Source organism: Salvia hispanica, chromosome 4 (assembly GCF_023119035.1).
Source record: "Salvia hispanica cultivar TCC Black 2014 chromosome 4, UniMelb_Shisp_WGS_1.0, whole genome shotgun sequence".
Lineage (NCBI taxonomy): Eukaryota > Viridiplantae > Streptophyta > Magnoliopsida > Lamiales > Lamiaceae > Salvia > Salvia hispanica.
Window position 1 is genome coordinate 22,134,354 of NC_062968.1, and position 24,307 is coordinate 22,158,660.

The 24,307-nt window shown below is 39.0% G+C and overlaps 3 protein-coding genes, 1 long non-coding RNA gene and 1 pseudogene across 4 annotated transcripts; all 5 read right to left on the bottom strand.

Moving 5' to 3' along the window:
* Positions 1–762: 762 nt before the first annotated feature.
* Positions 763–2,489, bottom strand: LOC125220654 (UDP glycosyltransferase 9-like). The gene is made up of 3 exons (XM_048122807.1): positions 2,484–2,489; positions 2,068–2,259; positions 763–1,440 (listed from the first exon to the last, which is right to left on the bottom strand). Exons 1-3 carry the CDS (start codon positions 2,487–2,489, stop codon positions 763–765), a joined length of 876 nt encoding a protein of 291 aa, XP_047978764.1.
* Positions 2,490–3,665: 1,176 nt separating this feature from the next.
* Positions 3,666–5,343, bottom strand: LOC125220655 (annotated as a pseudogene).
* Positions 5,344–8,383: 3,040 nt separating this feature from the next.
* Positions 8,384–11,660, bottom strand: LOC125221923 (UDP glycosyltransferase 9-like). The gene is made up of 3 exons (XM_048124264.1): positions 11,138–11,660; positions 10,192–10,576; positions 8,384–9,159 (listed from the first exon to the last, which is right to left on the bottom strand). Exons 1-3 carry the CDS (start codon positions 11,395–11,397, stop codon positions 8,431–8,433), a joined length of 1,374 nt encoding a protein of 457 aa, XP_047980221.1. The 5' UTR covers positions 11,398–11,660; the 3' UTR covers positions 8,384–8,430.
* A 7,089-nt stretch (positions 11,661–18,749) lies between these two features.
* LOC125221925 lies at positions 18,750–20,846 on the bottom strand. The gene is made up of 3 exons (XR_007176440.1): positions 20,714–20,846; positions 20,564–20,645; positions 18,750–19,018 (listed from the first exon to the last, which is right to left on the bottom strand). It is a non-coding gene; the product is annotated as an uncharacterized LOC125221925 (long non-coding RNA).
* A 1,541-nt stretch (positions 20,847–22,387) lies between these two features.
* Positions 22,388–23,211, bottom strand: LOC125221924 (mogroside IE synthase-like). Its single transcript, XM_048124265.1, has 2 exons — positions 22,939–23,211; positions 22,388–22,652 (listed from the first exon to the last, which is right to left on the bottom strand). The coding sequence occupies exons 1-2, from the start codon at positions 23,184–23,186 to the stop codon at positions 22,511–22,513; spliced, it is 390 nt and encodes a 129-aa protein (XP_047980222.1). The 5' UTR covers positions 23,187–23,211; the 3' UTR covers positions 22,388–22,510.
* Between the last annotated feature and the right edge of the window lie 1,096 nt (positions 23,212–24,307).

Genomic DNA, 24,307 nt, shown 5'->3' on the forward strand with positions numbered 1-24,307 from the left:
GGATGCTCTAATGTGTCGGAGATATATACTCCCTTTAATTTTATAATTTTTTAGTTGATTGATTGTCGTGAGTCTGTAACTTTCTTTTATTTCACAACTAATTAATATATTTACTTTTTACTATTCCTTTTTTTCCTAATAAATATTAAGAATTTTTTGTGGACACGAGATTTATTAGAGAAAAAATTGATAAAATAAAATAAGAAATAGAAAATTTAGTGGAAGTAGGGTTAGTGAATAAAAAAATCTATATTCATATTATTAGTAGTTTAGTTGGTATAATTTATAAATAAAGTGATGTATAGAAATAATGTGCATTTATATGTTACTACTCCTAAAATATTTCTCAAATTAGACAATTTATATTCTCTCCGTCCTTAATAATTTGTCACCATTTAATCTGGTACGAGTTTTAAGAAATGAAATAAAAAATGAGTTGAAAAAGTTAGTGGCATGTGGGTTCTAGTTTTATATATTAGTTTTATAATAAAATGTGAGTGAAAATGACTTAGTGGAATGTAGGGTTCATTACAAAAAATGATAAAAATAAAAAGTAATAAACTTTTATGGATGGACGAAAATAGAAATAAGTGACAAATTTTCAGGAACGAAGGGAGTAATTTTGGGAGAGGGATACTTTTTGCCAAAAATAAAAATGACTCGTTAATATTGATAATTTTCAAAATAAAAAATTACTTAACTAACAAAAAGAATAAAAAGTATACATAAAAGTAAACCCACGTCCTAACGTAAACAAGCTAACTACCTACACAGAAGTTCCTCAACAAAATGCCGAATATTATTGATAGAAGTCCCACCACATTCCACAGCATCCTTAGCCAATTTCCTAAACTCACAAGCCTTCCTTCTCATCTCAACCCCTCTCTCTCCTCCCACAACTCCTTCAATACACTCAGCAATCTCCTCTCTTTCACAACCTTTCATCACAACCCCAATCCCCCACACATCCTCCACAAACTTAGCATCCGTGGTCTGGTCCATCCATTGCGGCACGGCCACGACGGGCACCCCATGCCCGACTGCCTCCAGAGTCGAGTTCCACCCGCAGTGGCTCACGAAGCACGCCACCGCACGGTGGGCTAGCACCGCTGGCTGGTTACACCAAGCCACCACGAGGCCCTTCTCCCTGGGATTGAAATCCCGGGGGAGCTTGTCGGCCTCGGAGGCTCTGACGACCCATAGGAAGTGACGGTTGTTGGCGACGAGGCCGTGTGCAAGTTCTTCCATCTGAGGTTTTCCAAGGGATGCGATGCTTCCGAAGGAAACGTAGATGACGGAGGCGGTCTCTTTGGAGTCGAGCCATTGTGTGCAGGCGTCTTGTTTCGGTTCGAAAAGGTTGATGGTGATTAGGTTGTTGTTGTCTTTGTGGTTTAGGAGGATGGTTGATGGTCTTGATTGGCCATTTTCTGGCCATCCAATCTACTGTCCGGTAGAGAAGATAAATAAACAAAATATCATAAGAATATATACATTTTAGATCAATTTATAACGCCCAAAGAAGATAAATAAACAAAATATGATAAGAATATACATTTTAGATCAATTTATAACGCCAAGATAAAGGATTTATTTATCCTAGCATGCAAACTTCCTTAAAGTGGTTTAGGGGTTAGGATTAGGATACATTTGGATTATGTGACAAGGAGATTATGTTCCTATGGCCAAGAAATAATTGATGATATATGCATTAGACTAGAGCATATGATAAGTTACAACATTATGGATAAACCAAAAATAAAAATAAAAATAAAAATAGAATGATTAATTGTGGACGAATAGAGTATTTATTGATTGTACAATGATAAGTGATGAATTCATAACATTAGAACATTGTTGTGTCTAGACAAAATCATATGCATATTTATTAGGGCAAATAGCTCAAAACCTTAAAGTTTATTTAAATTCTAGTGCATTGCGCGACATTAAAAATAATCTGGAAAAAAATTATGATCTTTACATTTCTTCTCAATCATCACATAAAGAAATGGCAACCAAAAAATCTTATGTGGATATCAACGCCGACAGCAAATTCCAACACGTACGTACCTCTTTCTCGAGCATGTCGAACGTGTTGATGAAGATCCAATCTGCCTTGTCAAGATTCAAGAACTGGCCACAAAGATGGTTGACAATGGTCTGCTTGTCATCCATAAACATAGAGAGGTAAGGCAAATCCTTGACCCCAAGACAAGGCAACGAAGGCAGCCTCACCTCCCCACATTCCTCATAAGGATACTTCTGTAGTTAATGTGCAACAGAAAAAGTTTAATTATGCTTTTTGTTTAGAGTGTCATTAGTAGGTTGGCTGATTATGACACTAGTCATTAATTCTCTAGCATGTGTTTTCATTTCCTAGAAAAGGTGTCTCGTATTCCATCTTTAATTAGTGGAGATGGAGAGTCTTTTGAAAGTTGAACCATTTTCATCTATCTAAGTATCAGACTTTCTCCCTGAAAACTCACCTCCATAACAACTCCTAAAACAGAGACTATACAACCATTATCTCAATCAAAAACAAAGAGAAATTCTAGTGCCAACGATCTAACAGTTTGGCATCAGAGTCTATTTAAAATACTAGGATTTCTCCAACAAAAAAGCCTCAAGAAGGTGAAAGGAAGAGCAATAGTTGCTGTCAAGTTTCAGAAGAGTATCATTGTTTAGTCACATGTGTATGCAAAGATTTCCTAGCTTTTTCTTATTGAATTGTATACTGAAAATTTGCCTGCATTGAATTAGCAACGTTCACATGCATGCAATATTCGATTAAATATTGGATATGATAATGAAACATGTGAGTTCAAAAAGATAACACATTCACAATATTCTTGAGGCAAATGGCAAAAAAACATGAAGTTCAATCAAATTTGAGTCTACTGTGCGACGCTAAAAATCCCCTGGAAAAATTATGAAATTTAATTTGTTATCCATCATCACATCAAGTTTGTGTAATAGGCATCCAAAAATTCTTATACCAATGAAGTAATCGATGTCATCAACAATATATTATTAGACAAACGGATTGTTGTTTCGCCGTGAGATACAAATATGATGTTTTCCCGGTTATTTAAAGTTGTCTGGCAAACCAAAATTTGACCAAAACTTAAATGTTTTTAAGGCAATATTAGGCCTATTTGTCATGAATCTGAACAAATTTTCAGATTCAAGCCTGTCATACTTATTAATGTTTTAAAGTTGCCTGGAAAACCAATATTTTTTTTCAATTCAAACCTGTCATACTTATTAATTGAAGGAAAAATATGTGTAATTCATACTTATTTGATTGAATGTACTTGAGATTAATAATAAATATTTTCTTGAAAATGTTATTTACAATTATTGACTAAATTCTTTAGAAATATATTCGCTTCATTCACAAAACCTATGTAAAAAAAGTGGTTTCCACATTCCATTTCAGTCCGTCTTCAATAATTGTCACACTTCATTTTTACTATAAATGGTAAGTAGGTCTCACATTTCATTAACTCAATTCACTCACATTTTATTATAAAACGTATATAAAAAGTGGTTTCCACATTCTACTAAATTTTTCAATCAACTTTTCTTAGTCCTGTCAAAAAGTGACAATTAATTAGGGACAAAGGAAGTATGCTGAAAATGGAAAATACAACAAGTATATAGGGACGGAGTGAGTATCATCTCTCAATTATTCTATTTTCGTAGTGCGGAAACAAATTCATCAATATTAGTAGCAGAAGTCCCACCTTGTTCCACAGCCTCATGAGCCAAACTCTTCCACTTAGAAGCATTTTTCTTGAGCTCAATCCCTTCATCTCCTTCAACAATTTGTTTAACCCGCATCGCGATCTCCTCTCTCGAAACGATTCCATCCTCGCCCGAACCCCCATACGTCCTCGACAAACATAGCATTTGTTGGCTGATCATATTCCCGCGCCATGGCCACAAGAGGCACGCCGTGGCTCAGTGCCTCGAGGGTCGAGTTCCATCCACAGTGGCTCAGGAAGCACGCCACGGCGCGATGGGCCAGCACCTGTGGCTGATGACACCACTCAACAATAAGGCCTTTCTCTACATTAAGATTCTTTATCTTATCCATCTCAGAAGCTCTCACCACCCACAAAAATGGGCAGTTGCTCATTGCAAGGCCGTGGGCGAGCTCCTCCATTTGCTCCTTTTGGAAAGACGCTAAGCTTCCGAAAGAGACGTATACGACCGAGCCGCTCCCCTTGGCGTCGAGCCATTTTTGGCACGCTTGATCTTGTTTTGACTCAAACAGGTTGATGATGTGGTTTGAAACTAGTCTCTTGCTTTTCTGGAGTATTAAGTAGGTCCAACAGTCTTAACCGGCCATAGTCTTGCCATCCAATCCAATACCTCCAATGACACATCAAATTTAGAGCATCAAGTATATACACTAACATTTTCCCGGGAATAAATGTCATTAAATTAGAAATTTTGATCCAATTCTAATTAATCTATAAATTTGAAAACAAAATACTTCATCAGTCCATAAAAAACAGTCTTAATATTATGTGACACGAGTTTAAAGTGCAAAAATGACGTCATTTGGTGGTACTTTTCCTGGAGGGGGAAGTACTAAATCATGACATTTCTATTCTTTTCTTTGTTGTCTCATTCTTGTACACAATGACATCATTTGGTGGTACTTTTAACAACATTGTCGATTAGTTTGAATTAAGTAATTTTTTTTTATTTTCCTTGACGTTGTTTTAGTATCACCAAACGATGCTGTTTGATATCAATAGTCCAAAAAAAACTAAAACTTGGCATTTTCAAATCTTACGAGACTGACCAGAATATTACCAAACTAAGTGATTCAAGACTAGCCATTGTGAAGTGCCACACTAGATAAGCTTTGTGTGGCCAAAAAAAAGTGAGTAGTACCTGAGATTCAAGCGTGTGAAATGAGTTGAAGAAGATCCAATCAGCTCTCTCAAGATTATCAAACTGCTGACCAACATGATCCACAGTAACCATCGGTTCATCAAGATGCGCAAACAAAGGCAGATGATGCGGTCGAAAAGGAGGCAGCGCCGGCAAGTTCACGGTGGAGTGTTGATCGTATGGAAACCTCAGCAACCCTTGTCCCAAATGGTAATAAACAGCGCTAACGCTGCAAGACGAAGTGAAAAATGCAGCCCCGAGCAAGCCTCGTTGGTGCGTGATATCAAGCACCCACGGCATTGTGGAGTCGTAGATCACGGCTTTAACCTGGCCGCACTCATCCAAGAGGGCGGCCAGGCTGCGCGGCAGATTGGCCTTGAGACGGGCTAGGTAGGCTTTGACGGTCTCGGGCTGGGTGACTTGCTCGTGGCCATCGGAAATGTAACATCCCGGATTTTAGAACCCTAATTTTTGAGCCCTAGAATTAATTGTTGATGACGTGGAGTCGTGAATGCATTTATTGCATGTGATGCTATGGCCGAGTTGAGTTTAGGGTTTGCGTTGAAAGTTTGAAAAGTCAAACTTATTGACTTTATGATGTGGCATGTGATTAATTTATTTGTGTGATTTATGTGGTAAATTAATTGTTTAAGGGTGAGTGAGAATATTAGAGAAAATTTCCATAATTACTTGTCACCCTAATTCTTATAATTTTCGAACCCTAGACCCCTTGGAGAAAGAATTTCTATATCTCCGGAATTTATTTAATCCTTGGAATATTTATCCAAATTAAATTCCAAGAGCCAATTATTTCCTTGTTTAAAGATGGAAAAATCGAGCCCCTTATTTCCCTAGGTGATTTTCGAAAATCACCCATGTGGGAAGGAAAATATTATTTTGCCTACTTAATTGATTCCTTACTTGATTTCCTTCCATACCTAGAATTTAAAAATTCTACCAAATCTTTCCATACTTCAAGAGATCTTGCCTTACTTTATTTTAGTCAATATTCAAAAATCCATGCCTTATTTAAAAAGGCTAGAAATCGCCCCTTGTCTTGCTTCATGGAGGATTTTCCTTATTTATATTTTGCTCCATGATATTTTATTCTATATGGAAAAATACCAAAACAAAACCTTGGCTATCTAGAAGCCATAATTTTCGAAAATTATGGGGATTTGCCCTAGGATCTATTTTTGTTAATTCTTCTTCCCTACTTCACAATATTATTTTATTTTATTTAATTTGTGGAGAATGAGATCTTACCAAATATTCTATTCTAATTACCTAAAGATCTTGTTGGACTCTATAAATAAGAGCCAAAACCCCTAACCCTAGCCCCCACATTTTCGAAACCCTCCCCCATACACTCTCTCATTTTTTTTCTTCTACATTACTCCATTAATCCTTCATCCTTTGAGAAGAAATTGAAGTTTAATCCAAGAACTTTGAAGAATCAAGGCTAATACTTGTTTTCTACCGATTGTTTTTCGCTAAAAAGGTATTTTCGATTAAGAGTTATGGTTGTTCTTCTTCTACCTCTTCTTTTCTTCTTCCAACCGATTAATCGGTCTTCTTGAACCCTCATGCATCTTAGTTGAGTGAAAGAGGGATAAAAAGGGATGTGGGAACGTGTGTATGTGTGTGTGCCGAGTGTGTGTGTGGCGTGTGTGTGTGTGTACCGTGTGTGTGTGTGTGTTGTTGTGTGGTGTAGTGTGTGTTTGATAGTTAAATAATATGGTGTGATAAACATGATCTTGATTAATTAGTGATGATAAGATAAATCGTTGGGAAGAGGGAAAAGTAATGAGACATGCATGAGTAAGAGTAGTATTGAACCTAATTTGTGATATGTGCCTATGTGATTAAAAGGTGAAACTTTGGTTGCAAAGCCGGATAACGGAAAAGCGAAACTACTTGAAAACTAAGCAATCGAGGTGGGCTTTACTCTAAAAACTCTCTTTTATTTTATCTAAATGTTGTTGGTCGATATAAGGGTGGTTTAACCATTATGCCATACCTATGTTTGTTTTAATGTGATATCTGATTTGCTTATACGAATTCGGGTCTGAGTATGGGCCGCAAGCCCTACCAGGCTGTGTACACGATGGGATCGAGAGCCGTCCTTGCTAGTCGGCCGGTCTCGTGGGCGAAAAGTGTGGCCACACTTTCGTCGCACCATGGAATGATTGTTAATTGATGAGAAAATGGGAGGTTATTTTGACTGGCCAGTCTATGAAAATATATTTTGTGATACTCGTGATATTCCTTTTATAACTGCTTAAAAACTCGAGTTCACTTGGTAAGGGTGACATAACTTATAAAATGTTTTGGCAACGAGCTCACTGAAAATACTCAGCCCTACATGTGTTTTTCCTTATGTGCAGGTTGAATGATGACGAGCGGTGGCGGGTGTTGAGCAGCTTAATAAATTAATATGGATGTGTTGAACTCTAAGTGTAGTTGTGTCGTCACACATAGCTATGCTTCTCTCTTGGTCGTTTTCCGCTGAATTTTTGATACCCTTTAGAACTTCTTTTTGGAATATTTGCATCTTACTTTTGGTTGTGGCCTTAGCCTTTTCTTGTGATTCTGTCTGGGATACTATGCCGTACTCTTAAGGTTTTGATCCTCATTTATGATATCTATCTCCTTTTGAACTTCTAGGTTAAGATGTTGCATTTAATACTCTGATATCTCTTTCAATTCTTTTGGTCAATACCCTTTAAATGAAACCCTAGTCTTTGTTTACTTCTTTGGAGTTGGTTTTGGGTAGCAGCCGCCGCATTTATTATACCCTAGGAGGGCGGGCTGTTACAGTTGGTATCAGAGCGTCAGTTCTTTCCGCTCTGGACCCAAGAGTCTTTTCGAACCTTTGGATGTCTTTGTAATCTTTTTGTAAATGAACTAAATGCGAAGGGCTCAACACCGCAACTCGTCTCGTTCAACCGCAAAGAAAGAGGTACTAGATATTTTGTGCCGTGTGTTTAAAACTTGATGCTTTTTTTTTTTTTTTTGAAATGTTGTGCATGAAAAGTGACGCTTTCTGAATGACGATTTGTTGAATATGAGAACTTGTGAAGAGCCTGTTTATGTGCTAGAAATATTATGAACGCGAAGCGATGCTTCTTGAATGATTTGTTGAATGTTATATGAGAACTTGTGAAAATTTGTGAAATGCGAATTTGATCATGTGGCTATGTTGAAATGTTGCTATGCTTAGATTTTGGACTTTTGGACTGGGAAGGCGGCCGGGTATATGGAGGTGTATGATGTGATGAACCAAGTCAAGAGTTATGAATGCTTTGGTGGCCTATTATAGTATAGTAGAAATCATAGGACTCCACCATTGTCGGCCGTCCTTAAGTATTGTTAATAGATTAAATGATATAGAGTCATGTGATTTTGGTGGCCTATAAAATATAGTCCAGTAGCAATCATAGGACGACACTATTGTTGACCGTCCGTATAAGTAGTGTTAATGACCTCAAGTTCCACTAACGCATTCCACTAACTTAAACTTGTTCAAACAAGAACAGAGGTGGGGCTAAAATCACCGCCATCATCAAACGCAATCTTAGAAACAAAATCCACAACATTAAGGTCGGAAGTCCCACCCTTCCCCACCGCCTCCGCCGCCATTTCCTTCCACCTCAGAGCATTCCTCCTAATCTCATCCCCTCCAACAACTCTCTCAATACACTTCGCAATCTCCTCCCTCCCAACAATCCCATCTCTGCCGCCGCACCGCGCCCCTGCCCCCCACACATCCGCCACAAGCTTCGCGTTCATGGTCTGGTCCGCCCACTGCGCCATCGCCACGAGGGGCACCCCGTGGCTCAACCCCTCGAGAGTCGAATTCCACCCACAGTGCGTCACAAAGCACGCCACGGCTTTGTGCACCAGCACCTCTGGCTGGTGGCACCATTCCACGACTAGACCCTTCCCGGCCGCGGTACTGGCGAAGTCAGGAGGGAGCTTGTCGAGTTCGGAGGATCGGACCACCCATAGGAAGTGGTAGCCGGTGGCTAGAAGAGCGTGGCCAAGTTCCGCCATCTGCTCTTTTTTGAGAGAGGCCATGCTTCCGAACGAGACGTAGACAACGGAGTTGGGATCTCTCGACTCGAGCCATTCTCGGTAGGCGTCGGCCTTCGGCTCAAACAGGCTGATGCTGTGCTTCTTGGATTCGCCGAGTAGTAGGAACGTCGGTCCGATTGTCGTGATCGCCCATCGTCTTCTCATCCATTCGAGAACCTATATTGGGCTTAATATAAATTTTCTTTGTATTCAAAATAAAGTCTTGTGTTACTAAATGGATATCCATAGTTAAAATAAAAATCTCATTTTACTTTTTTTTTGGTTTGTATACTATATAACGTATTCTATTACAAAGTGCTATCCATATTCAACTAACTTTTCTAAACCATTTTCATTTCATATTTCTTAAATTCACATTGAAATGAATAAAGTGGAATTTGATTATATCTCAGACGAAAGCAGTATTTCTTAGAAATTTCTTTTAGAATGTATGAACTACTCCATCCATTCAGTAAATTTTGTCACATTTTACTATTTCCGTCTATCCCATAAAATTTGTCACATTTCACTTTTAACCATTTTTGGTAGTGGACCCAATGTTTTATTAACTCATTTCAACTCACATATTATTTTTAAACTAATACTCCTTCGCACCATAAAAATACGTGCACTCTCTATTTTCGTCCGTCCCACAAAAATATGTGCATTTCATTTTTGGAAAGTTATACTCCCTCCGTTCCATAGTAATAGGGGCGTTTTTCCATTTCCGTCCGTTCCATAGTAATAGAGTCATTTCCCTTTTTAGTAAAAGTCAACACATTTTTCCACACCTACTTTACTCTCTCTTACTTTTTTCTATCTTCATCTCTCTACCTTTTTCATTTTCCACTTTATTCTCTCTTTACTTAACTCACTTAACACAATTTTTCTTAATCTCCGTGCCGAAAAGTTTTGCCTTCATTACTATGGAACGGAGGGAGTATCAATTTAATAACGTAGGTCTCACTATCCACTAATACTACTTAATTTACTATACCATTCTCCTCCTTTTTTCTTACTTTACTAAAAAATTTTAATTTTCGTGTCGTCCCAAATGCACATAGTATTTTTTTAGAATGAAGGGAGTATATAAAAGTAAGATGCAATATATAGTAACTTTTTCTATCTATTAAATAATGATAAAAATTCCTCATAATTATTGTGAAATTTATTCCATTTGAAACTACAGGCGAAAGAGAAGAAAAATACCGGAGTTTCCAAGTTGTCAAAGGTGTTGAAGAAGACCCAATCCGCTCTCTCAAGATTAGAGAACTGATCAGTAAGAAGCTTCACAGCGCATTGCTCAGGATCCACCACATGGCAAAAGGAAGGCAGATCTCTCTTCTCTAGTTGGGGCAGAGCCGGCAGCGACACCGCCACGTCATCCTCGTACGGATACCGAAGCAGCAACCCTTGTCCCAAATGATGGAACACAGCGGAGATGCCACAGCTCATGGTGAAAAAACACGCCCCGGCCAAGCCCCGGTCCTTGGCGATATCCAGCACCCACGGCATTATCGAGTCGTAGATAATAGCCCTCGCGCAGCTCATGTGGTCGTCCATGAAATCCGCCAAATTCCGGGAGAAATTGCACCTGGGTGCGAACACAGGAAAAAGTATCGCTAAATTTTATTTATAAATATATTCACTCAGGCTATGTCTCATTTTGTTATATCGGGACTTCTACAATTTAAAATCTCACTGTTTATTTCATTTTGGGAAAGAGACTGTATACCGTTCACTAAATCATTACACTAGTTGCATGTCATTATAAAATTTTAATAATATAAAAAATGAGACCGAAACACTACTAAATTTTTCCACCAATTTTCCTTCAAATTTCTTAAAATTCACACCGAGTCAAAGTGAGATTTTAATTGGTGGTCGAAGGAGGTACTATTTGTTAAGTGACTTGAATCATTGATAAATGACTTTTTCACAATAAGCAAGTATATGAAATTTGGATAATTTCGAAGATTTAAAAATAAACGAAGTGAGATTTTAAATAGTATACGAAGAAAGTACTGTTTTAAGTGATTTGAATTATTAATAAAAACTTTTTCATAAAAATCTACCTAAACTTTGAAGACTTTGTAAAAAAGAAAGTAAAAGAATAGTTTGGTAGGGGGTCCAACCTCATCCTTAATTTGTGTACCTGAAACGTTTGAGGTATGCCTCGACGGTCTCGGTCCCCTCCACGTGCTCGGAGCCATCCGACACGGTGTGTAGGGTTAGAGAGGTGCAGTCGGAGAAGTTTGCGGATTTGGCGATGGAAGTGGTGGTGACGACGGCGACGAGAAGGCCTTTGGACGCTAAGCACTTGGCGAACGCTAGAGCCGGATTGATGTGGCCTTGTGCCGGGAATGGGATCACTACTACTTGAGCCTTTCTACCTGCACCTACTTCTATACCCATCCTTTGTAGTATATGTGTATATGAACACCAAATATAGATTATTGATAAGAGAGGGTGAGACAGAGAAGAGAATTTGAATTTGGAGGCAGAGCATTCTTAGTCTTTGGAATGCATTATGGTGTCAATAATTGAGTTGAGAGCACCTTTTTCTTCTAGAAAAGTAGTGCTCTAGAAGATGAAATTATTTTTAGTAGAAACAATTGTAATTTTGGTCTCTTTGAATAGTACTGAAAACACTCTCCCAACACTTTTCTTCAACTCCTCATATTGCGGCATGCATTGCTAGAATAGGCACCGTGTGGCTCGTCTTCTCTAGAGTCGAGTCCCAACCACAATGGCTCATGAAACACGCCAGCACTTATACGGCTTTTCAGACGACCTGACCACCTACGAGGATTGGTGGTTGTTAAAAAATAAAAATAAACTATTTTTTATGGATGGAGATAATAAATCAAACAGATAATTCACTCCAGCTAGATACATTCTCTCTAGGCGTTCTTGTTGTTTCCAAAAGATATTTGTCATGTTTCTAGTCTAGTAGCATTGTTTGGGCCCACAGTCTTATAATAGTAAAACATGGTTAGAATAATTGAATGGCCAAGACCACATTTGCTTATCCAAACAAAGACTCAAAGAGATAATGTTTCTCTGGTCAAGAAAAAAGGTGACGATTCAATCCCATACGATACATATAGTCTATTAATCTCTTCAAAATATCAACTAAAAGTCGTGAATTATCGATAAAATATCACAATATTGCTACAATTAAGCTTAACAAAATATGGCATGGCCTGAACTTGAATATTTTAATTATAAAGTTTAAGCACATTCATTTTTTTTAGCTTCGAAATTGTTCAAGCAAGAATAATTTTGGAAACAAAATCCTCAACATTATTATCGGAACTCCCACCCTTCCCCACTGCCTCCGCCGCCAATTCCTTCCACCTCAAAGCATTCCTCCTAATATGAACATCCCCTCCAACAACTCTCTCAATACACATCGCAATCTCCTCCCTCCCAACAATCCCATCTCCTTTGCCGCACCGCGCCCCTGCCCCCGACACATCCTCCACAAACTTCGAATTCGTGTTCTGGTCCACCCAATGCGCCATCGCCATGAGGGGCACCCCGTGGCTCAACCCCTCGAGAGTCGAATTCCACCCACAGTGCGTCACAAAGCACGCCACGGCTTTGTGCGCCAGCACCTCGGGCTGGTGGCACCACTCGACGATTAGACCCTTCCCGGCCGTCGTATTGGCTAGTAGGGCGTGGCCAAGTTCGGCGTTTGCTCTTTTTCAAGAGAGGCCATGCTTCCGAAGCAGACGTAGACCACGGACTTGGGGTCTCTCGACTCGAGCCATTCTCGGTAGGCGTCGGCCTTCGGCACGAACATGCTGATGCTTTGCTTCTTGTCTTGGCCGTGTAGTAGGAATGTTGGTCCGATTGTCGTGATCTCCCATCGGCTTCTCATCCACTCGAGTATCTGCGTGTTGAAAGATATATGGACTGGATTATGATATTAAGCTTTAATAAAAGTAATGACGATAAAAGATTACTATTTCCTCCGTCTCACTCGAGATGTCCACATTTTCCATTTACTTAATCCCACTCAAAATATCCTCTTTCTATATTTGGAAAATACATATCTCTTTCTCTTCACTCTCATTGAAATAATCAACTACTACATCCGTCCCACATTAAGTGTTACATTTAGTGTGGGCACGAGTTATATGAAAGATAAAGAAAAGAGGGTTGAATACACCGGCGGATCGCGGAGGGGGGAGGGGGGGGGCGGTCGCCCCCTCCTGGCCGTTCGGAGAGCCTATATTTTCCCTTCAAGCGAACCGAAAATAGCATATCCGCCCCCTCCGTGGAGTGTAAAAATATACTTTGTTTTCAATAAATGTCATAAAAAATGTAGTAGTCCAATGGTTTATTTATTTGGTTTTTTACTTAGAGGTCTAGAGTTCAACCCCTAACAAGAACATATAATTTCCATTCTTTATTTTTTCATTTTATCAACTAATATTGCTTCTTATTATCAAAATAAAACCTTTAAATACTCTATGAAATAGAAAAATTTACTAAATTTACTAATTTGCATATACTCCGTATTATTTTATTATATTTATATTTTAGTTAAAATCATTTTTTATACTTTAATGTTATATTTGTCATAAAATTCTTATAATTTGATATCCTACATCTTATTCTCTATGTAACAAAATAAACATTTAAATGTTTGTGAAATCTTTATATTTATTACTTCACTTGTATCACTTTTATATATAATATTTATAATGATTTTGAATGTATATAATATTTACAATAATTTTATGTTTTTAGATGAATAATAAATACATATTTGCAAGCTAATACATGTTTATATTTTATTAACGAAGCTAGTGATATTCAAATATTGATATAATATTATTTTTATTTTTTAATATTTAAATATTATATATTAATATTAAAAATATTAAATACTGCCCCCTTCGTTTTCGAGGTCTGGATCCACCACTGGTTGAATAAGTTAGTGTGATTATATATTAGTTTTATAATAAAATGTGAGCAGAATTGATTGGTGGAATGTGGAATCTACTTATCATTTATGGTAAAAGTTAAATGTGACTCTTATTGTGGGACGGATCAAAATAGCAAAATGTGATACTTATTGTGGGATGGAGATAGTAACACTTTTTTCTCTCTACCTGCTTGTCACGCCCGCATTTTCTAAGGATAGAAAACACGGTTGATCGCGACTAGGGGAGGACTAAAGAAGCGGGGAAGAAAGTTGAAAACAACGAAACTCGACCATAACTCAAAATAAATGGAATATCTCGAATAAAATCAGAGTATTATCTCAACAACTGACAACTCAAAGGAATACAATATCTCATCAATAAATGAACTCAAAAGAAACAACATTCAGCGGAAGCATTCGAGAGAAGAATTATACTATGTATAAAGATATAATATATTCGAAATCTTTATTTGTTATCTTCTTCACTTTTATGCTCAACACCCACCGCGCTCGTCACAGCTCAACCTGCACATTTTTTAAAAAAGGAAATGCAGGGCTGAGTACCTGATGCACTCAGTGGACTCATGCCGAAAACATTTTATAAAAAGTATTTATCATACCACCATTGGGTGAACTCGGGGTTTAACTTTGAAAAATGCCCAAGACACTAAAACCATTTCCATAGTAAAAGTCGACTGAATCAGTCATTTTCCCATAGATGTCTACCATATCTGATCCATTGATGACAAGGAATGTGGCCACATTCCAAGTCACTAGACCGGCCAACCCAAAAGATGGCTCACGATCCCCATTGGTGTACACTAGCCTGAATAGGGACTCACTCCCTAGTCAGACCCGAATTCAATTATCCATACATGGCAAAAGCCACAGCAGATAGGTTCCATAGATAAAACAAAACACGGCATGACAAATATTCATATCATTTTCACATAAAAATATACTTAGGGCATTGCCCTTATTTAAAAAGAAAATCCACCTCAATCGTTTAATTTTCTGAATTTGAAATCCTTTCCGTTCTCGAAAGCGTGCGTGAAAAGCCTTCGTCACCTAGAGTGTTCCACTTAGCCCATTTCTTTTCAATTTGTAGTCTGGCCCAAGAAACCATGAATTCCAATTCCATAAATCCTTTTTAATCTATTGACTCAAAGTATTAACTAAAGACAAGGCCCAACAAAATAAATAAACAACACCACAATTTATTCTCACCTTCCCATCGTGCTTCTCTCTCAGTTTCAAAATTTGTTCACACAATCAGAGAACACCGGCGCCTAATTCTTTCTTCCTTCTCAACAATCGGTTTCTTCTCTCTCCTCTTTCTTCTTCCTCCTCCACGATTCATTCTTGGAGACCTACCCCGGCTCTGCAGAGCCGTCCGTCTACTACGTGGCAGCGCTGCTGCCTGCGCTTTCACTCCCACCACCGGCCCTGCTGCACTCGCTCACCGTGGGAGTCCGTCGTTGTCAGCCCTCGCTATTCGGTCCTCTATCTCAAACGATTTCGCTTTGTCTTCCTCTCTCTTCCTCCTGGCGGAGAGCAACTTCGCTGGCGCCCGTCACCATAGGATCCGGAAATTTTCTCCTCCGTCGATCATTGCCGCTGAGAGCATCCACAATGGATGCCCTAGTGGAAGCCCTAGTGAGAGCCCTAGTGGTTGCCACGTCAGCATGCCCTATCTTTCTGCAATGGTGGAGCCCTAGTGCATGCCCTATCTCTTATCCACTTTTCATTTCAATTTTAAATCATTGTTTTTTTAATTTGTTTTTAATTACTATAAATTATCAAAATATATTATTTCAAACAACACAAATGCAAAAAAAAAAAAAACTACATTACTTAATAGAAAAGTGGAACTACATCATACTTAGATTAAAAAAAAAAAACTACATTAAAACTAAAATACTAAAAAAAAGAAAAAACCAAACTAGTCATCTAAATTCAACCTCTGCGCCAAATTCTTGATCATATTCTTAGTCCTCTGTCGGGCTTCCGGATCGGTTTCTTCACGAAGGCTGTTTTGGGCGTCAAGTATAAACATATACTCAACCACCTCACGATAACTTCCGAACTCCTCGATCGCCCTGTCCATGAGCTGATAAGATGGAGCAGGCGCAGCCTGCGGGGGGGGCGCTGATCCAGACGCGCCAGCCTTCGCCTTCCCTTTGGCCTGGGCTTTGGCAGCCTTGGTACCAATGGGACGTCTAAAAGTAGACGTAGGCGTGCCGGAACTCCCTTCCGGCTCAGCGTTCAGATCCATAGGAGATGGGCCACTGCTCGTGTAATCGCCAGCGGCGGTGTTCTTCGTCTGTTTCGGAGCCGAGGATCCAACCGGTATCCCTCCGTTGAACTTCTCCTCCTTCAAGATCAGCCAAACATTGTACAGCTTGAACTGCCCGAACTGCTGTTGGTACTCGGACAACGACTTGTTGAGTACATCCTCCATGCTCTCACCGCTAGCTCTTCCGTCCCTGTTCCTGTTGTAGATATAGCAGAAGTTGTTGACGTGGAGCTTGATCCGATCCCAACACTTGCGCAGCTGAACCTTGGTCCGCTTGAACGCCCACTTCGGTTTCACCTCGTTGTAGCGTTCCTCAATGCGATCCCACATCCTGGCCGAAGTCTGGTTGTTGGAGGCTATCAAATCCTCCGATACATCGACCCAACACTGAGCCACCTTCAGGTACTCATCCAACTCGTAGTCAGTACGCCCTGTTGCGTACTCCTCGTTCGGCTCATCGTCTGGGAGTGGGACTGGGACCGATGGCGCCTTTTCTTTCCGCGCCATCTTCTTCTTCCCTTTCTTCGGCGGCGGCCGCACAGGGGCAGGAGGTTGCCCACAACTAGGCTCCATATGCTCAACCCGATACTCCTCGGTGCCGAAGAACGGATCGAACTCAGAGTCGGAGACGAAAGTGGATCCTACAGATCCAGGCGTCTCAACCCGGTAGTCTTCATGGCCGGGCCACCGGGCGCCTCGGCCACCGCTTCCTCCTCCAAACATCGGCATATCGTCGTCGACATTATTCGGGCTCGGGTATTGACTCGGATCCATTGTTGAAAGTGTGGATATTGAGAGAATATAGAAGAGAAAGTGAAAGGTTTGGTGTGTGAAAAGTGAAGAAAATGGAGTATTTATAGTGGTTTAAATTAGGGTTAAATAATTAAAAAAATATATATATGGCTCGGGCTCGGGCGCGCCTCTGCAATGGGCGCCCGAGCTCACGCCCGATCGATCGGGATCGGGATCGGGCTCGACCGAACTATCGGTCGCGCTCGGGCGTGACCGAGGGCTGCAATGGATGCCCGACCATGCCCGAGCCCGATCTCAGCCGATCGGGCGCGCGATCGGGCATCCATTGTGGATGCTCTGATGTCTCCAGTTCGCGAACTCCGTTGTCACTAGAGTCCAGCAAAGGTGAGCTCGCCGTCGAGCAGCTTCAAACGAGTTGCTGCCACCGTCGTCCTTGCCGAAACTCGGCCGCCCCAGCCCTCTCATTCAAACTCTCTGCGTCTTCTTCATCCGTTGTATCGCGCTCCGAATTGCAGCGCCGTCAGCTCTCCGTCTGAACCGATCGCCGCCTCTGTTCGTAAGCAAGTTTCGCTGCTGCCGTTGCCGGATCGTGCCGCCGTGCAGCCGTCGTCGCTGAGAGCCGGCGCCGCGCCGCCTTTGGCTCCATATGCACCCCGTCGTCGCTGAGCCCGTAGACCACTCCGTCGTCATCTCTTCTCCCTCCATCCAACTCTCTCAGACACAACGCCTACCATCTCCCATTCTCTAATTTCTAACTCTTTGGATTTTCTTGGAATTGATTGTGATGAAACGTGCACTCCTGGGGAGATAGATATGTATACATAGAAAACTGATTTCAAGAAATCTTTTTCAGCTTGTCAAAGTCGGATTTTGTGGAACAGAAAAGTGAGTGGTGGTTTCACGGTTATTGATCTAAGATGGGCTCAAAGAAGAAAGCACTAAATATAAAGTCTTGGGCTCATAATAAGTGGGTTTTAAATTGGCTAGAAAATAATAATTGTTTAAGCCCAAGTTTGTAAAATCCTTCTCTCAACAAAAGAAACAAAGGCGAAAAATTTTCAGGTGCACAACGACGTCATTTCAAGAACAAATAAAAAGGTAGAAAAAGTTGGGGTATTACACTGCTCCACCTAACAATTTTTTTCTTAAAATTCTGTCACTCAAGAATGTGGACTTCTTGAGTGTAACGGAGAGAATAACATAAAGCATAAAGCATGTGGCCTGCCGTTAAATAGCTCATTTTGTTTTTACATGATATCTCTTATTACATGTCATGTCACATTTTGGTATTCAAAAAGTATTCAACTCATATTTTATAGTATTACTATAATAAGGAGCAGTCTAGTTTTCACTCATAATACTGCAATTATTTCTTTAATTTTTCTCTTACTTTATAAACATTGTCCATTATCAAGACTATTGACAATGAACTGATGAACATCATTGATATTCATATTTTCCTAATTTTTTCATGTGAATTCTTTCACATTTTTCATATCGGTGTCAATCTAGAATGGGACGATTAATGCAGATTAAATGAGTGGTTCTCTACTGTATAAGTTACTTGTTATAATATAAGAGATTAATAATACCTGAAACCAGAGGAATGTGCATTGGAAATTTGAAAGGGTAAAAGAGACATACCTTAGCTTGCAACACGCGTTAAAAGAAGATCCAATCCTGTCACGACCGTCCTTTTTAGGGTTAATAAATACGGGTGGTCGCGATTAATGAGACTTTAAAAAAAGAATAATTTTTCTAGAGTTTCAATAAAGGGTATGACAAAGATAATTAATATTCAAATAATGAGGAATAATCAGAGTAATGCCTTAGCATTTAAATCCAAAGACAACGGGTATCATATTTAATAAACCAATAGGAAACAGGGTTGATAACATAGTTGTGAAAGAATGTATTATCTCAGCGGAAGCATTCAAGAGTAAGAGTGACGCCATGTATGAAGACACGACGCCCCTCGGAGATTCAAAATAAATCCAACGATGATTAAGGCTCGACTCAACACCACCCCAAGCTTGTCGCAGCTCAACCTGCACATAAGGAAAACACATGCAGGGCTGAATACTTGATGCACTCAGTGGGCACATGCCGAAAACAAATTATCAAAAATATTTATATTTATCATGCCATTGTTAGGTAACCATCGGGGTTTTATATTTTGAAAGGCCCGAGGCACCAAAATATTCCATTGTTCAAAATCACGACTGCGCAGTCATTTTCCCATAGACGTTTACCATATCTGCTCATACATGACTTGGAATGTGGCCACAAACCAAGTCACTAGACCGGCCAACCCGTACGCTGACACACGGTCTATACCATAGGTGTACACTAATCCAAGTAGGGTTTGCGGCCCTACAAGGACCCGAATTCGATTTAAATAATAAATGGCAAAGCCATTTCAGATAGGCACGTTAAAACAAAAGTTATGGCATGATAAACAATTTGCATTTCATTCCCATCGATAAAATAGTTAGGACATTGTCCTTATTTAAAAGAGAGCCCACCTCGACTGCTTAATCGAAATTATTTCTTTCCCTTGATATCACGTGGAAACACCTTTAGCATTTAAATAATGCATGAATCAACACAACTATTCAAATAAATAAATAAGATGCATGCATCCTATGTCTCAAATTATTTTATCGATCAAGATAACAAATTTTCCTAATTTCAAGCTTAGATATTTTGGTTAATGTCAGCTGCCGAACAAGTAATAAAATCCTCAAGCCCACCAAATAAAGCCTTTAACTTAACAAAAGAAAGCGGATTTGGAAACTTCCCATCTCAAAACACACGTACACCTTCGTTCTATATTTTAAAATAATTACACTCTTAGGACCCGTTTGATAAGTTAGTAATGTCTAGATATAGATACTTATATGACTATTTAGTTAATCTATTATGTCAGCCCGTGGTTTTCTATATGGCCAATCCAAGCCCGCACAAAGATATATATCTCACAAATTTGGTTGGATAGCATTTCTACCTCATTTATTATGATTTATTAATACAAAATCTAGATAATTTCTTGTCTACCAAACAACAACGAAAAAATCTTTATTTGAGCTTATCTTGACACAAAGCCCGCATTTCTAATCTTATTTAACAAATCTTGTTATATCTCATCTTTCTTATCAAACGAGGCCTTAGTATATAAAATACTTCAAATAAAGAATCAGTAAGGATTTGCATAAGAATTTTTAAAGGCATAAAATAATTAAGGAACCACTACTCCTCTCCAGAACTCGTCGGCTACCTCTCTACTGTATTTTTCAAAAGCACACACACCAAGCCTGTATTTGTTGGACAAAACAAAAATTCCCTCAATCAATCTCTCCACTCTCATATCAGCCACCACAAAATTTCATATTAAAAACAAGCAATCAAGCATAATTTCAATTGAGAAGCCGTCAAGCCGGAGAAGCCGTGCTGCCGTCTCGCCGTTCTCAAATTTTGGTAAGTTTTTAAATTACAAGCTTTATTCTGAATTGAATTCCTGAATTATCGTTGTTTTGGATTGTTTTCAATAATTACGGTTAAGGCGATCTAAATTGGGTGAGTAAAGCGAATACCTTCAATTGCAGATTGTGAACAAACTGTTTTAAGCAAACGAATCATGGCTCCTGTATTTTGTTCTCCTCCCTCGGTTTCTGCCTGAAAGTGTCTTGTGTCAATGTGTGAATTTATCTTGTGAGAAAGAAGGAACATGGAAGGATAAATACCGGGGTGAAAATAATTGGTGGGTTGAAAGATGAACTTGTTTCGCTGCTTTCCTCCGCCGCCGTGGGAGAAATTGTGATATTACAGAGGATGAGGCGGAAGGGTTAGGGTAGAGGAATTATATAGCCTGTATTGGGAGGTGTAATTTATGGTGATTGATTCTCAAAATAAATGAGATTCATGGATAACTGGAGGTTTATTTTTGGAGCATGATTTGCTGATTATGGAATAGTAAAACACGGCAGATTGAAGAGAGGATATGCTCGTTGGGATCGTGGGAATCATTTAGTTTAGGATTTAATTTATTTGGGCTCAAGACCCTTTCTATTTTATTTAAATTGCGTAGCCCATAATTTATTTTCCCCAAGATTAAATTAGTATTATTAGTTATTTAGTTTATCGGATCCAACACGGAATTGAGTCTGATAAATATTTCTCACGGAAAGGAATTATATATATTAAAAAATTAATTCCATCAACGCACCTTCAAACCCTAAATCAAATTAGGTCACAAGAATAGCAAATAACCAAAATTTACTCGCCCAATAATTCACAGACGCCACGACGTTCAAAGCATTAAATGCGAAAAAAAAATTAGGGTTCAAAAAGTGGGGTGTTACATCCTACCAACCTTAACAAAAATTTCGTCCCGAAATTTGCTACCCCCAAGTGAAAAAGTTCAGGGTACAATTCCGTCATTTATCCTCATTCTCCCACGTGGCTTCTTCATGCTCATGATTCCTCTAAAGTACTTTCACGCGAGCTATAGACTTATTCCTCATATGTATTTGCAGAGATCAAGCCATTGCCTTTCCTGAGAGTCTTGTATCAAGAACTCGGAAATTAATCAAACAGTATTACTTGGATAGAAGCGGATTTCCATATGAAGAAACACTATTGAAAGTGTCTTTAATTAAGGAGTTCTCCAAAATGACTCAAGAAAATAAGAATGAGCTACTACTTTCGTAAGAAAAGGAGATAGTGATGCATCGCTCGCAAAATGTGATTTAATGAAAAAAAAAGGGGTTCATCGAAAGGTATTTCTGAGAATCCAAGTAAGTACTGTTCATTAAATTCATCCATTCTAGCTACAGAGGTGGCACTCCTTCGTTTGTCTCTCGGAAGCCCCGAACATTGTAGAAGCGTTGTAGGAATTCTTAGATTCTAAGTTGAGATTCATCGGGTCATAACAATTAATAATTATTTTGATGGTCGTATCTTCAAAGTGTTCTTGGCATTAATATTAATATTATTTTCATAAAGCATTGCAACAATCCCTGTGGTCTTAACATTTCATAAGTGTAGTCATATTTGTGTCGCGGCGCCGCTTTGGCATGTTATGCAAGACTACATAATTTTATTAGATCATAGGTACGATATCGCCATTGTAGAGATACACCATAGTTCGAAATATACATTTTCGTTTGTTCTATCACTCAGGAAAGTGATATTGCAGTTGTCAACTTACAACTGAGTTTTAGCACGTTTGGTCTAGCCTACTTCTTCGGCTCTCTATATTTTCAAGCATAGCTCAAAGTCTCATATTTCGACGTTTATTCAATTATTACTTAAATGTTATTCAAGCTTCATATGACATCTATGTTTGCAACAAAGTTCAAAAATTTCACATTTCACTTTTATAGTGATTCTATACGATACTTCGTACTTCATCGGTCACAAATTAAAACGTCATTCATATATTGCACAGTCAAACATGTTTATCAATATAAACCATTTGGTGTTTCATAACATCCATCGTATATTAATATATTTAAATAGTAACACGCTCAATCAATCAATCATGCATGGAAACACATTTCATAAATCATGCAGTTCTTGGCGATATCCAGCATCCACGGCATTACCGAGTCGTAGATAATAGCCCTCGCGCCTCTCATGTGGCCGTCTATATAATCCGCCAGATTTGTGGAGAATTTGCACCTGTGTGCGAGCGCAAAAAATATTTATATATTTTATTTAAAAAATATATCCACTTCGCCCATGATTTCAAATCTCATTTAATTTCATTTTAGGCAACGTACCACACAGTTTACTGAATCATTAAATGAGACCTAAATTTCATTAACTTTTTCTATCAATTTTTTCTTCATATTTCTTAAAGCATGACTTTTTCACAGCAATTAACATAAAATTTGGATAATTTTGAAGACCGTATAATAAAAGATTGGTAGGGGTTTAAAGCCCCTTAACTTTATCTTTTGTGTACCTGAGGCGGTTGAAGTCTGCCTCGGTGGTCTCGGTCCCCTCCACGTGCTCGGAGCCATTGGACACGGTGTGTAGGGTTAGGGAGGCGCAGTCGGAGAAGTTTGCGGATTTGGAGATGGAAGTGGTGGTGACGAAGGCGACGAGAAGGCCTTTGGAGGCTAAAGACTTGGCGAATGCAAGAGTCGGGTTGATGTGGCCTTGTGCGGGGTATGGGATCACTACTACTTGAGCCTTCCTACCTGTATCCATCCTTTATTTATGAGAGAGAGAGAGAGAATTGGAATTTGGAAGATAAGTTTGTAGTTGGAATGGAGATATAAAGGTGGGTTAAATAGGGACATGCATATGATTGGTGTCAATAATTGAGTTGAGGTCACTTTTTGTACTTGTTTCTTTCCTTGTCACAAGAGATCTAGATTTAATGCAAAAACAATTGTAGTTTTTTTCCCGTAAAAACTTTTCACCCATCCAACCCCAACACCCCAACACCCCACCATCCTCCGAGAACTAGGCATTCGTCGTCTGGTCAACATCTGGCCCAAGTTTCCAGATTCAAGTTCCAACCACAGTGGATCATTAAACACACAATTGCGCTGGCGGATCCAGGATTCGGAAATGGAGGGGGCGGCATATATATTAGTACTAGCTTAGTTTTGGGTGGACATGATTATTTTTTTTGTTTTCGAGGCAACGTCGGAGGCAAATGGAAGGGACGGATATGGCAATTTTACGCACTTACAGCTTATTGACTTCAGGCGACCTAACCACGCACGAGGTGTGGTACGCAGTTGCTCATAATTAGGTTATATTATACTCCCTCCGTTCTATAATAGTAGAGACATTTTATTAGGCACGCGATTTAAAAAAATGTATTAAGTGAGTTAAATAGAGGAAGAATAAAATAGAAAATGAAAAAGAAGAAAGATTGAGAGTGAATGACTTCACTACTACTGCAGTGAGTAGATCAAATAGGAGAATTCATTCTCCGATTTAGTAAGAATGTTGGGCCCACAGTCTTATAAATATATAAAACGTACGTGGTGTGAATAATTTTGAATGGCCTACCGAATTTGCTTTTCGTAGCATAGGGATAATATATCTATGGCCAATATTGTTTTAAGCTGACAACTGACAATTCAATCCCATACTACAAAAAATTTCAATATTGTTTTAGTCAAGCTTAACAAAGTATGGCATGTCCTGATTTTGGATGTCAAAATGGTTGTCTTTTCTAATTATAAAGTGTAATTATATCCAGAAATGGAAAATGTATTTCGGGAGATTGTTTTTTATATATAAATTATCAATAGCTTAAATGTGGAGTATGGCAACTTAGGCACGGTCCGAGAAGGTTGCGATCATGGCGATGA

What these genes read in the sequence shown, in the direction of transcription:
- LOC125220654 (XM_048122807.1), bottom strand. An exon ending in TCGACATGCTCGAGAAAGAG is followed by an intron (nt 1,441 to 2,067) that starts GTACGTACGTGT and finishes ACCGGACAGTAG; the next exon opens with ATTGGATGGCCAGAAAATGG.
- LOC125221923 (XM_048124264.1), bottom strand. Translation starts at nt 11,397, where the DNA reads ATGGGTATAGAAGTAGGTGCAGGTAGAAAGGCTCAAGTAGTAGTGATC. An exon ending in GCATACCTCAAACGTTTCAG is followed by an intron (nt 10,577 to 11,137) that starts GTACACAAATTA and finishes GTTCGCACCCAG; the next exon opens with GTGCAATTTCTCCCGGAATT. An exon ending in TTGACAACTTGGAAACTCCG is followed by an intron (nt 9,160 to 10,191) that starts GTATTTTTCTTC and finishes AGCCCAATATAG; the next exon opens with GTTCTCGAATGGATGAGAAG.
- LOC125221924 (XM_048124265.1), bottom strand. Translation starts at nt 23,186, where the DNA reads ATGGATACAGGTAGGAAGGCTCAAGTAGTAGTGATCCCATACCCCGCA. An exon ending in GCAGACTTCAACCGCCTCAG is followed by an intron (nt 22,653 to 22,938) that starts GTACACAAAAGA and finishes GCTCGCACACAG; the next exon opens with GTGCAAATTCTCCACAAATC.